Source organism: Sinocyclocheilus grahami, unplaced genomic scaffold, assembly GCF_001515645.1.
Source record: "Sinocyclocheilus grahami isolate Dianchi unplaced genomic scaffold, SAMN03320097.WGS_v1.1 scaffold978.1, whole genome shotgun sequence".
In the NCBI taxonomy this organism is placed as follows: Eukaryota; Metazoa; Chordata; class Actinopteri; order Cypriniformes; family Cyprinidae; genus Sinocyclocheilus; species Sinocyclocheilus grahami.
The window spans coordinates 34,655-49,288 of record NW_015506157.1 but is presented as its reverse complement, the minus strand read 5'-3'; the positions used below and the strand labels follow the sequence as shown (position 1 = coordinate 49,288).

General features: G+C 37.9%; 1 protein-coding gene across 1 annotated transcript in view; it reads left to right on the top strand.

The window, feature by feature from the left end:
• The first annotated feature begins 7,815 nt into the window (after positions 1 to 7,815).
• LOC107565056 (3-hydroxymethyl-3-methylglutaryl-CoA lyase, cytoplasmic-like) overlaps positions 7,816 to 14,634 on the top strand; it is a 17,898-nt gene continuing 11,079 nt past the window's right edge. The window contains exons 1-5 of the mRNA XM_016250239.1: positions 7,816 to 7,972; positions 10,377 to 10,454; positions 11,859 to 11,905; positions 12,461 to 12,524; positions 12,834 to 13,022. Coding sequence (XP_016105725.1) covers positions 7,877 to 7,972; positions 10,377 to 10,454; positions 11,859 to 11,905; positions 12,461 to 12,524; positions 12,834 to 13,022 — 474 coding nt within the window. The 5' untranslated portion in view covers positions 7,816 to 7,876. The remainder of the gene's footprint in view (positions 7,973 to 10,376; positions 10,455 to 11,858; positions 11,906 to 12,460; positions 12,525 to 12,833; positions 13,023 to 14,634) is intronic.

Genomic DNA, 14,634 nt, shown 5'->3' with positions numbered 1-14,634 from the left:
AAATGCAGTTATTTTGTCCCGTACACATACACATGCACATGCAGTGGAAGGAGACGCATATTAAAAATTAGGAGTGTGTTTCATCTAGTTAGGTAAATATTTAGGACACTACACCCCAAGAGAACACAATCTGAACACGTGCACAGCTTTGTTTAAATGAATGGAAAGCACATGATTTTTAACCCGTGTGACATTAGTTGAAATATGTATCTAAAGGCAAGGAAAAGTTTGTTTTTATTTATCTTTGTGATTCCACACAGTAAAAAATGACTTTTTTTGTTCTGTTTGTGGATCATTCATGACAACAAACAAATTAATGACACAAATAAATAAAATGTCAATCTCTATCATAAAGTATCAACAATGTCATATTTATTTGTGAAATTCTTCTCCCATTACTCTAGCCTATCGCAAGCTAGAACATTTTTCTTTTCTTTTCTCTGGCCTCATAGTTTATTTTGAAAGTGTCCGCTTGCAGTCGGCCCACAACGCTGCTGAAACTTGATCCAATCAAAATGTTTTCGAGTTTACTTTCTTCATCTTTCCACATACCCTTTTTCCAATTTGGGTTTAGTGGGTGGGCTGTAGACCATTATTACAGCTCAATCAGTTGTCCCTGAGCAAGTCAAGCATCTGGGTCACATTTTTACACACTAGTTACCAGGACAAGGTCATGGCTCAGAATACAGAGGATGTGTTCTGAGTCAAATGTTATTTGTGTGTGTGTGTGTGCGTGCGTGCTTGTTTTGGTGTAAAAGTGGTGAGAGAAGTCTTTGTTTGACCCCAGAAGTCCCATTCAATCTGTGTAAAAAGGAACACCTGTACACTACTGCATTCCCAATCACTGCCAGAATGTTTCAGGACTGGACCGTTTTCAGAAGCAAAGAGCCACTGAGCCAGGTCATGCGTTACAGTGATTTTATCATGGGCAATGCTAATAATCTTCTTAATGTGGTATAATCGCTGTAACACACATGCATGACTGGCTTCATAAAACATTAAAAAATCTATTTTATATAAAGAATTCCTCAAACATACTTCTTCAATTAACTGAGCCTTATCTGTCTGCCATACGTGTATGCATATACATATATTGTATAATAAATAGAAATGCTTTTTATCTTTATTAATGTTTGCCATGAACAGGATTTGGAATACTAACATTGCATTCCTAAGCTAGCTTTTCCTATCTGGGAATGAACAACAGAACAATGTTTGGTAACACTTTACTTGAAGGGGTGTGCGTAAGACTGACATGACACCTTCATAATCATGACATGACACCTACATAATCAAGACATGACACGTCATGAATATGAAGGAGGTTGCATGCATGTTTATGACAACTGTCATTAAGTGTCATTCGTTCAGTTATGTCATTTTTAATGCAAATATGACATTATTTGACCTAACCCTACCCCTACACTTACCCCTAACCATAGCCCATAACAAAGACATCTCAAACAACGTCATCTTTGCATTAAAAATTACATAACTGAGTGAATGACACTTAATGACAGTTGTCATAAACATGCATAAAAAATCTTCATATTCATGAAATGTGTCATGTCATGATTATGTAGGTGTCATGTCATGATTATGCACACCCCTTCAAGTAAAGTGTAACCCAATGTTTATTATTATTATTTCATGACTGTGTCACATTTTTCAATTTGTCTGTCAATGAACACAGTGCTACACCATTTTGACTGTGTAAAGGTGGCTATTTGGTTAAATACAGGTGTAACCCAGTGGAATTGGGGTAAAATAATAAATGAGACATGAGTCAGTGATTTGTTAAATGTGTTTATTTTCATATTGTCCATTTTTCCAGTTCTGTAAAAGAAATATTCATTGTTATTGTCTCTTGACGTGTAAAATGTTTGCTTTATTTTATAAAGTGAAAGTTATAGTCTCACCGGGTGTATTGTGGAGGTGCCGAAGAAGAAAGAGATGACGTCGGTGTGGGGAAAAAAAGGCAGTGGGTAGAGAGTGCGAGGAATAGAGACAGTAATATATGAATAACATATTTCTGGGGTGACATCTGATAGATTAGGGTGACTAATTCTTACGAGCTATCGTATTGTATCGTATAAGCGTACATTAATTATTCAGAATGCCAAACATTTCCAAGTCAGTGGAGAACAAACTTAAATTTCTTTAAAAAGATTACAACTATCATAAAACATAGTAGATCTAATGTATTCTTCAGGAGATGCAAATCTAGCTTTATCCTTAAATAAAAGATCCCATGTGTCTGTGACCCTTTAGCATTGCATCTTGAGAGTAAAGCCATGGCACCACAGACAAGAATCATTTCAAAAGGGCAGGCAGACAAAAATATTACCCCACATCCCTTGAGGAAGGGTTCACGTTTTCCGCATTGTTTACTTTCCCTCTCATGCTCGTATGTTTTCACTGCATATTGGAGTTGAGAAGGGACTTTCCATGGAATTCTCTGTGCCACTCTCTTAAACTTTTAGTCTTAGTTTCACGCAAACTCCATCAATAAATTTGGTGGTTCACACTCAGAAAAGCCCGTGTGCAGTTGAGCTGCACGCTACATTTCATTCAAAGAGGGCCGTATATTATTTTGAAGTCAAAGCTGGCCGACTGATTAATATTTGGTTTAAATAGTTTAGCATGATCAGGAAAGAACCTTTTCTATAGAGAATTACTTTCTGCACACCTTAGCCGTCAGCAGCTGTTTTTTTTTTCTTTTTCATTTTTCACTTTGCTCCTGTAAATGGAGTGCTGAAATATATCTGAAACCTTTTTGAACACACTGGATTTGTACTTTGTGTGGCGCGAGCCAAGATCCCTCCATGGTGCAATTAAAAATTCCACCCAAAACATCTAGAAGCACATTAAAACATCTGTCCACATGTATCAATTTCAAAATGTGTTAATACTCAGTGTTCTAGCGAATTAATCCAAAAATCCAAAATCAAACTATGCGGTCTGTGCTGGGACTATGTTACGGTTAATATTTGACATGCTGGACACAGAAGGTTAAGTTTTTATTAGGTTCTTCCAAAGCTGGACTCCCACAATACTTGATAGGTAATATCCTGTTCAAAAAAGAACATTTGGAAAGTTAACCATATGGATGAACAGGTGAAAATGTTTAGTTGGTTGTTTCACTAAAAAAACAAAGGTCAACACAAGACATTATCACAAATGTGTTTCAACATTTGAAATTAAACAAAGCAGTTTGAGTGATATCTTACAGATTTTAATAGACCATTTATAATACCATGCTGAAATTAACAGAAGCAAAAACATTGTTTGCGTGCATGTATCTTTAATTGCAAATGAGCTGCTGCTCCCCGCCCCCTTTTCCAGAATAGGGCTGCGAATTTGCAGCTTGCCTCTGTCAAAACAAAACATGTATTTGGTTTTGATTATCATGCGGCGAGTGTCACTAAACAAAGTTATTTTTCTCATCTTTCGCATGTGGACACATAATTATGTTCAGTTGTGTTCAAAAACAATATAAAAGGGAATTTCGCATTATAGATCCCCTTTAAGTGATTAGTATTTGTCTGTTTTTATCTTCAGAACAAAATATTCTGTCTGGGCCAATAAGCATTGTCATGATTCAAACACCTTCATGCTCAGAACCGAGTGTCTATGAGAAAACATGGCAGATTTCAAATTACATTCAGGGAGTCCTGTGCCAGCCAAGCAACTGCCATTGATATTACTGCAAATACTAACAGATTTCTTAAACTATTTTTGACCTCCTCGGTGAGGACCACCCTCATGTACAATAAATGTTTTTTTTTTTTTAAGGCCACTGAAATCCTTCTAAAGATAGCTGTCAGAAACACTTTTCGTTTCTTTAGGTGTAAACCTGTGATGGTCTGTCTCAGTAACACGTTTGTTATTATCCACAAGCTCTGCTTATACAGGCTGCAGTGTACATTTCCCACGAGTGCACACACTGAACTTCTGATGTTGCAATCAAAGCTTGAATCTGTTCTAGCAGCTTCTATGGGACAATTGAAATCGTATGGACGAAAATTGATCGAATCTGGCTTGAGTTTTGGGCAGTTCTCTATGTTTTCAGGATTTATCTGATGGCTTAAAACCTCTTTGATGCTTCATCTAAACCTGTTCTCTGTAAAGAATATTTCTCACATCTGTTTCCATCCTAAAGATGAAAAAGGGAAGAACTAAACTCTTTTGTTGACATAATGGTACAGATTACACCAGCACTCCAAATAAAACATCCAAAGAAGGCTTTGTCGCATCTGCGATTTATCTTTCCAATTAATCCATGGTGTGGAGCTCCATTTCTTCCCTCATTAAAGTTATCCGACCGATTTGGAAGCCAGTTTTAGTCATGGGTGAAGTTTGTTATGGTGTTGTGTGCTAGATTTCAATGGAACTAATGCCGTGGGAGACAATGAAAGATTTTAGTCCCTGTTAATCGCGTGAGCCAGCATCCAAAACCTGTTTTGCTGTGGAACAGCACAGCCTGTTGACTCACTGTAGTGTCATCAATTACACTCAGGGATGGACTGCGAATAAAAAACAGACCGGGAACACAAACTATTGCTTAAATTCTCAGGGCCCGGGACAAAAAATAGTATGGACGGGCCCTCAATGGCTACACTACACCTCGTCACAGTGACAACAGCCCTGTTATCAAGTTCAGTGGTTCTTTAGTTGACAACTCAGATTTTTTTTAAGTTATATTTTTGGGCCTTTTTATGCCTTTATTTGACAGCACAGTTTGAGAGCAGACATGAAAGCATTGCGTGGAGACATGGGACTGGCAAATGACTTTGAGAGGGGAATATTGATGCCGACAGACAACTCAGATTTGAATAGGGATCCAATAAAGTACAACTTTAACATTGTACAAAAGTACATAAATCCCAACCTTTAAATCCTCTTAAAACCGACAAAAGCGCATGAATGCTGCCAGATAGAGAACGCTGTGGATCGGCTACTGTGGCTTAAATGGCCTGATGAAGCTTGACCTTTTCTCCCATTAAAATCTTAATCTCTAAATCTAAATTCAGTGTCTACGGACAAGCCCGCTGATCTACTGGCCTGCGGGGAAAACGCACCAGTGCTCCTTATAGATAGTCCATCAGTGATTACATTACAAGAGACAGCAAAGCATAAATATTTTACCAATTCAAGTTCACAGAGGCAAAGGTTAATTCACGAGAGGCCCAGAGCTAACCCAGCAGGATTTGTTTGTGCAAAACGCAGCCCATCGTCTACTGGCCTGCTCCTAAATCATTTACAATTGCAAGAGGAATAAGGTTAAAGAGGGGAGCTTCTGGTACAGCCAAAATAACCCATGCTTTCAGGTAATGGCTAATGAAATTGTGCTTTATTTAACATTTCATCCTGCTGTCATGCTCAGTGGCTAAATGTTTACGAGAGCATGTATGGGATGATAAAAGAAGTTCAGAAAAGCCCCCACACTCGCTCACCTGTGCTGTGTTACTTTACATTATCCAGGATGCCCTGAAGGTGTAGCTCACCTCTTTGAAGTAAACCCCGACAGCTGGTATTTGTCAAGATGAATGTCCACTTTGAATGTCCTTTTAGTTAGACAGTATTCAAGGAAAGGAAATGCTAAATGGTTCGGTAGGGATGCAGATCTAATGCGGCTAACTCCAGCTGGGGGCAATTCTGAATCATACACACCCCACCGCTGAATGTTCCCGGCAGCTCTTGGCTCGCTGTCTGGGCTGGATTACATACTGTCAAGGATATATAGGAAAGTCTGTACAGATTCGTATATGTGGACTATATATGTAAATGCAATCAGGAAGATGAATGGCTTGTCTTTACATTGAATCTGGCTGACATATCAGAGAATTAAAAAAAATTGCCTGGAAAACGCCAAATTAATCAAACCCTAAATGTGAATTGTGTTGTTTGAGCACTACTTTTTAATTGTTAAAAGTTTTCCCGAACACTGCCCTCTTCTGCAACTGGTCAGACAAACAGATCCCACCCACAACTCACGCGGCATTCCATCGGCTGGTCAAATATTGCTGTCACAACTTGTTCGGACGCTAAAAAGCACCCCCAGTGCCAAAGTTTACACATCAACCCACAGTTCCCTTTTGAAAAAGAACTACAGTTAAGAAAAAAATACTAATTATAGAAATAATATAATACTTTGGTGTTAACTAAATGTAATGTTCTTGGACACTTAGCATGTTAATTGCAATTAAATAAGTGTGTTATAGCTTAAATGAACTGTAGAAGTGATTTTTTGACCCACTTAAGTATACTACTGTGTACATTTCTGTATGTGTAAGTGTACAACCATGTATATATAATGTGTATAAGCATTTATGAAATTTGTATGTTATGACATTGGAATTTAGTACATATAACATATATTAACTTTAAATGTAATACTGAATAACACTACAGTTAAAATTACAATCAGTTCTTAACACGTGCTTTAGTATGTCAGTAAGTGTACTTTAAAGCGCAACAAAAACATTAATACATACCGGTAATGTACTTTAAAGTAAAGCTTCTAATTTAACATTATTACAAAGTGCACTTAGTGTTAAGAAGCAGTAATATATTATATAACCTTTTATTTCGTACTGTTATCTGCATTTTTTAAACATACCCTTTTAGGTAACACTTTAGTAAAGAACCAATTCTCAATATTAACTAGTTGCTTATTAGCATGCCTATTATTAAGATATATAGGCTGTTTATTAGTTCTTATAAAGCACATATTCTGCATGACCATACTCTACATCCCTAATCCTACCCAATACCTAAACTTAACAACTACTTTACTAAATATTAATAAACAGCAAATTAGGAGTTTATTAAGGAAAACGTTTCTAGAATTGAACCTTAAAATAAAGTGTGAGCCACTTTTAAAATTTGAAGTGCCCATTTAATACAAGCAAGCTTCCTTTTCACAAGGGTTGGATTGCTTATAAATACAATAATTCACCAGCTAGATGCTGCTTATTATTGTACTTGTTCAGCATAAAACTTAACACTGCAAACCACAGTCAGTCTGTACTTTGAACAATGATTTATTATAGTGAAAATCCAATTTTATTTTATTTTTTAAATCCTTACATAATAATGAAATGACTTCAGAGATCGTGTAAAAGTCGTGACAATTCATTGTGCTGGAACCCCGAGCATGCCCTCGAGTCTGTTATTCACCATTTCTTTATTTTTTTTTGAATACTTCAAATCACCTTATGATTTATCATCTCATGCCATGCGAGTAATGCTGATACCTAATAAATGCAGCCCCTGGTCTCAGCAGTTGCATTTTCCCCCCGTGAGAGAGAGGCCAGACCCTCTCACGGCACACCAGCATCTTATTGAGGAAGAGCTTCCTTAAACCTCTCTATTGTAAGCACCTGGGCCAGGAAGAATGGCTCTTTCACAAGTAAATTGCGGCCCGGCTTTACAGAGAGATTTTATAACAGAGCACAGTTTACATTGGCAAGAGTGGCACGGCCGGCCATTGAAAAGCATGAGCTGCCTCAGTCACAGGAGATCAATCACGGCAGCGTATTTCCCCGAAGCTGTAGATTTCCGCTGGGGAGGGGAGCCAAGGGCAGTAAAATAAGCAGCGTGTGGTTAGTCTCATTGTAGAGCCGAGAATCCCAGCGGGTCCCGTACTTCCCGTGGAGCTGTCAGTCTAAAGCTAACAAAACACGTCTAACGTCTTCAGCCTGCGTCTTCCCTCCCCTTCACAGGCAGGGATGCTGCTGCCATGGTAACAGCTGAGTCATCCCTCGCCCTTCGAAGCGATGCTCTCCTTTCTCTTCTCGGAAGCGCATATGCACGCTGATCACCACAGGTGCCATCTGGGAACAGCACCGGGCTGGCAGATCGTGCTAGCCGGATGGGTAACGTTTCTACTGCGGTCAAGCACTGCCTGAGCTATGAGACTTTCTTGCGGGATTATCCTTGGTTTCCACGGCTCCTGTGGGAAGAGAAGGTGGGGGTCTGTTTTTGCATGTGCAAGATTTATACATGGCTCTAGGAAATACAGCAACGCAGAGAGAAAAGCAGTCGCTTTGAGGTTAAAGGAATAGCTCACCTCGTAATGAAAGTTTTAATAAATGACCCTCATGTTACCCTCAACCAGTTATTTTCTTTCTTCTGTGAGATTCAGAGTTGATGAAATTATATGCAATATTTGTGACTGGAAAAAAAAAAAACCTCCACCAGAGCTCTCAAATCTTGTTTTAAATTTGTATTTCATTACAAAATGCTGATTTTCAACAAGCCACACCAGGTTTTACGTTATGTATGCCAAATGGCATTGTTTTCCATTTGAAAACATGCAAGTGAGATTTGAGACCTATGGCAAACTGAAGAACTGGTCACACTTTATTATTTTAAGGTCCAATTCTCACTATTAACAAACCATTAAGTATGACCTTTGCCTTAATTAACTCCTAATTTGCTGCATATTAATAGTTAGTAAGGTAGTTGTTACAGTAAGTTTAGGTATTGGCTAGAATTAGGGATGCAGAATCTGGTCATGTAGTACAAATGCTTTATAAGCACAAAAAAAGCCAATATGTTTATAATAGGCATGCTACTAAGCAACTAGTTAATAGTGTGCATTGGTCCTTAAAGTGTTAAATTAAGAATTTAATTCAATTATGACAGGGTGGCAGGCCTATACCCTACAGTATTCTATGCTATAGTATATGGTACAGACTTATAGTCACATAGAACGTTCATATGGGATTGAAACTACACTGAAAAAAGGCTACTGTAGGCCTATTACTTCCTCTCAAATTGTAATCATGGCTTGGTTCGAATGTTGTTTTTATTTAATATTAATCAGAAATGTAATAACAATTAAAAATGATGTAATATATAACATCATTTGTTTACATAATTTTAAAATCATTAAATGACCTTATTTTAAAGTTATTTTTAATTACTTATTCTTGATACGGTTCCATGACAGGATTAGTGAGAAAAAGCACATACTGTCTGCCTCTTGAGTAAAGCAGCAAAAACATCCTCTTGTATATGTACTCAGCCTAAGCAAAAGCTCCACTCTTCAACAAAATGGGAATTGAAATGGTTTGACATCATCGTAATTGAATGCTAATTTTCACATATTGATCGGTTCAAATTCGGTCTACATGATAGCAGATTGAAGCAAAGAAATCAAGTTCAGCAGAGAAACAATTGCGTGTTTACTGTACCATACCATAGATTTTCTTTAGACACAAGACACAATTTTATTTAGTGTAGGTGAATATAATAATGTTTTGGCTATTTGTAACAAAATTTCACAGTAAACGAAAAGCTAAAATAGCTATAATATGAAATCGAATTTTCACCTAAGAAACTATTTTTAGTCAATGTTTCATTTAGTTTTCTTACTATAAATAAAGGAATATTCTCTTTGAAAGATTTTAATGTTCATTGTGATATATTTTTAAAAATGCATGATCTTTTCAATCATGTATTAACTAACTAACCGACTAAATAGATAGATAAATTTAAATATTTGTTTCTTTTACTTTGTTCTGTGTGTTATTTGCTTTTTAGCCAAAGTGAACAAAACAGGTTTAAACTGGAAAAACATATTGATGATTAGACCAATATAGAAATGCACTTTAAATACAGTAAACAACACAGTTGTTTCACTTCCCAACTTTGGCTTAACCTCTTGAAAATTCCACTCAAAGATAGGGGCAAGAAATGTTTAAAAAATACAGAGACAGCAAAAGTGTTTTGGTCTAATTTATTTTGTTGATAAGAAAATAATGCTTTAATGGATATTTCTAGTGGGGCCTGTATATCTGGTTTGAGCGGCGAGTTTGATTTATGAGTGAATTTAATAGGCTGTCCTAACTGCAGGCCTGGGGTGATAACGGGACAAACCGCAACGGTTCTCCTCCACCTACATAGCGCACACGGTCAGAAACTGCTTAAAAAGAAGTTTGTTATCATTCCTTTCACACATCCATTCCCTCCCTCCATGACAGCACAATTAAATCAAACTCAGCTCTAAAGAAACTAGTCTGTACAGTTCCTCACAGCGAGGGTTTCCGTATCAAGAGGCTGGGGTTTTATAGCCATTCAAATCTTCTATAAACACAGCATTGGCCCTTGGTAATACAACTCCCGAATTCAAAGCTTTAGCTTTGGTTTTACCATTGGAAGAGAGGAAATGCTCGTTTCCAAAGCACATTATGTCATAAATGACCTGGCAAGTATCTGAAGAGCAGATTCAAAACATGACGTTGTACGCACCATTTGACAGGAAGCACCGGACAGAGGATGTGTCTTAATTCACCTTTCAGATTTTCCGTACAGCTCTGTGAAATTGTTATATGGTTCTTCCTTCCTCATTGTTTTTCAATTTACAGTGCTCTGAACTGCCTAAGCTTCCACTTTGTGTCAAAATTGTGGAGGTCGGACCGAGAGATGGACTTCAGAATGAGAAGGTAGAGATTTCACAATTCTAAAGTGCTTGAAGCATTGTGGCTCGAAGTGGTTAAGCATGTTTATGATTAGTATTCTGCTTTTAAATTTAAGGAGAAAAACACCATCATAACAAACTCAAAGGCATAAATACAACAAGTGGCTGAGGCATAAAGAAAACCACAGCTGGTACACATTTGTGTTCAGTAATGACATTGGTGAGCACAAAACATATAGGATGCATGATACCAATAATGTTGTATTTGGACACATTTTTAGCATGATTTAGTCAACATAGACTGGAATTGGAAAAATGTGCAAGCAAGCAAGTTTAAATGCAATGGTTGCTTCAAAATATATTTTATAGGGTATGGTTTAGTGTAGGTTGTTCTTTTTTTTTTCAAATGCACTCGAGTGTTAACTTTTTAGCATCACTCAACGGTCATTTCTTTTGCAAACGGCTGGGATGTGTAGGCGACACCAACTGTGATGCATTCAGCATCTGTTACATTTTAGCACCACTCACTGAAACGTATTATAATTTTGCAAAAATGTCGCCACAGGCACTTTTAGCAGATACTGTCCTATTGTATATATTCACAGGAAAACTATTCATTTGGTGATGGTGGCAAATTAATTATTCATCTCAATAGCACAGGCTCACAGATGTACATGCTCCTGGATGTGTTCATAGAAAACTAAGACTTTTGCGTCATTGTGTTCAAAATTTACAAAATATCTTCATGGAACATGATCTTTTCTTAATATCCTAATGATTTTTGGCATAAAAGAAAAATCGATAATTTTGACCTATATTGTTGGCTATTGCTTCAAATATACCAATGCTATTTATGACTGGTTTTGTGGTCCAGGGTCACATATTGTTTTCAAAATTGGCAGAGCTTTTTGCTGAATTCTGCAAGTGTGGAATTTATGTGTCCATAGTTAATCAAAGGGGCATACTGGATCAAGGTCTGAAGGAATTACTGGATAGTTGTAGGTTTGACCCTCGCTGATGTTTTTGAATGTTCTGCAATGCTGATTGTTATGACTTCCCTGCAAAATCAGCAGAATTCGTATTGGTAGCAGAATGTTTAATAAAAAAAGCTGAAATAAAATAATAAAGAAAAAAATCAAGGTTTACCTCTGAGCTGCCAACATAATAATACCACTGAGACATACATTTGATCCAGGAGATTGTCCCTACTGAGCTTGGACTTCAGGACTATGGTTTTCAGAAGCCATTTGTTATATAAGCAAGCTCCAAGACTGATCTTTGGTTTAACCGAAAGGTCAGTGGTTTCTTTTATTGTACTTACACTTTTTTTGACTGTTCTCCTTTGAGGTTTTGAGATGGGGCACCAGAGAAGCATGAAATTATTCCAGAATTAATGAGTAAATAAGTCAAGTTCCAGATGTGCATGCAGTGTGGCGCTTTGTATCAGTTACAAGTACAAGTCCAGATGTGTCCAGAGTTTTTAGGCTGTGCTCTTTACTGAATAAGAAGCAAAAAAACAATAGAGAGCAGTCACTTCACTCTGACGAACTCATTCTGGCAAATGTGACTCAACGCCTAACGTTCAAGAAGAGACTCCACACAAATTCTGGTAGCAGACAGCAGTATCGTCTGACGACCACAAGCCCAAGAGGAACATTTTCAACTTTTCACTTGTTTGTTCGCTGTTTCTAGCAGAACATGTTTCCTTCACATATGGAAAGCACATATGGTTTATACGTCGCTCTCTAGCACCGTTTCTCATTCCCACTGTCAACACTATTGGTACTATTTGTCACAACCGTTTGACACCAACCATATGTTTCGCCTGCTGCTGAACATTTTGTTTTATTCTGTGATAGATGTAATCCGTTGTTCTGGCCGCTGTGGACCGTTCTGCTTGTGGTTGCAGTAAAACAGCACTTGGCATTATTTCACCTATGTTGCGTGACTGTTGGTACTATAAGCTCAAAGCTATATATCCTCCAGCATGGGCTGAGCTTTACGTCTCATAGCTCTTTCACTTCTTTCCAGGTACGTTTCCTGTGCTCTCGGCTGTCCATATGAGGGACAAGTAAAACCATCACAAGTCACAAAGGTATTGTAATAGCAGCGTCGTTCAATCTGAGCAGCATTGCTCAGTGTATAACGGCCCGAAGCAAGATTGGCCTTCCAGTATGTGATAAATCTCATTGAGTGTTGAGTGCTCTGCATATTTTTTCTTCCCACAATTTTGGTTGTCCCACAAGGCCCTTATTACGATGTTTGCTAAAAAAACCCCGCATGGCGCTGTAACATGCCAGTGCTTTTCTAACGCTCAGAATGAGCTCTCTGTGTGCACTCCTTCATCTTGTTTATATTTCCAGGGGGGATAGTGTTTTCATGGCTTTCCTCTGTTCCGGCCCAGGTGGCAAAGCGGTTGTTTGAGCTGGGCTGTTATGAGGTATCCCTGGGGGACACCATTGGCGTAGGCACCGCGGGCTCCATGGCCGAGATGCTGAGCGATGTGTTGACAGAGGTGCCCGTCAGCGCACTGGCGGTGCACTGCCACGACACTTACGGTCAGGCTCTGCCCAACATACTCATTGCTCTGCAGGTGAGTCACAATCAACAGGTACATGCATGAGGGTTTGGGAGAAGGGGATATTATAACAAACCATCATATATGTCAGCTGTAGTGCCATCTATCACAATAAAGCATCATGTGTGCACAGAGAAAACTGTATCGGGCTTTAGGACCAAAATATAGTCCATGAAATAAATGCAAACATATCCTGCTAACCGAGATCTTTTCACCCATTGCTGCATCCTGAACACACCGTGAAACACATTTTTAAAAACGTTTCACTTCGCTTTTATTTTTAATGTTTCTTTATGAAGTCTGACATGCTGAATATGAAAATCGTATTACTTTTGTGCATCTTTAACAGTGCTTATGAAAACTTAAAAAAATGTGTTGAGAACTTATGAAAGCGAATCTGTTATAACTCATGCATAAAAATGACATGGCACATGCCTAATACTGAGCTAACAACAACAGTTACCAAAGTGAGTCGTCCAAAGCTTCAGACGTGTACTTTGGAGGATTTTTGTCTTTAATGACTACTCCTATAATGTTCTGGAATGTTCCAGAAAGCACTAGAATCATTCTAGAAACTTCTAAAATGTTCCCATTCTTGAAAAACTGTATGTGATGCAGTGCCGTCTAAGGGCCCGAAGATCACGGGCATCCAGTATGGTTTTCCGGCCTTGACCCTTACGCACAGAGATTGTTCCAGATTCTCTGAATCTTTGGATGATATTATGCACTGTAACTTCAAACTCTTTGCAATTTTTCTCTGAGAAACTCTTTTCTGATATTGCTCCACTATTTTTCGCCGCAGCATTGGGGGCATTGGTGATCCTCTGCCCATCTTGACTTTTGAGAGACACTGCCACTCTGAGAGGCTCTTTTTATACCCAATCATGTTGCCAATTGACCTAATAAGTTGCAAATTGGTCCTCCAGCTGTTCCTTATATGTACATTTAACTTTTCCGGCCTCTTATTGCTACCTGTCCCAACTTTTTTGGAATGTGTAGCTCTCATGAAATCCAAAATGAGCCAATATTTGGCATGACATTTCAAAATGTCTCACTTCCAACATTTGATATGTTATCTATATTCTATTGTGAATAAAATATAAGTTTATGAGATTTGTAAATTATTCCATTCCTTTTTTACTCACAATTTGTACAGTGTCCCAACTTTTTTGGAATTGGGTTTGTAAAATATATTTGCTACAGATACAGATACAGACATTGGCTCTGCTTCACACCCCTACAAAGTGACTTACATTGCATTCAAGGTACACATTTACACTTTACAGCATTGCTATTTACATTTTATGCTTTGCAATCTTATCATTGCAAAGGCCCCTACAATTATCTAATAAAACATCTGATTTAATAACACAGGGATTTGAAGGCAACTCTGTTGCCCCCTGTGTACTGAATTTGTTAGTGGCACAGTAATGCAAGGATCACAAAATAAGTATGTGACATGCAATGCGCTGGTAAAACATTTACATCTGCCTTTGTGTACATTTCTAGTTTTAAGTCACAACTATTTAAAATAACTCATTACGGCAGAGCACATAAATCCAGTGGCAAAATTCTCAGAGAAAAAGAGTAATAAAGAATCATGAAGCAGAAGTATACAGTGTCTCGC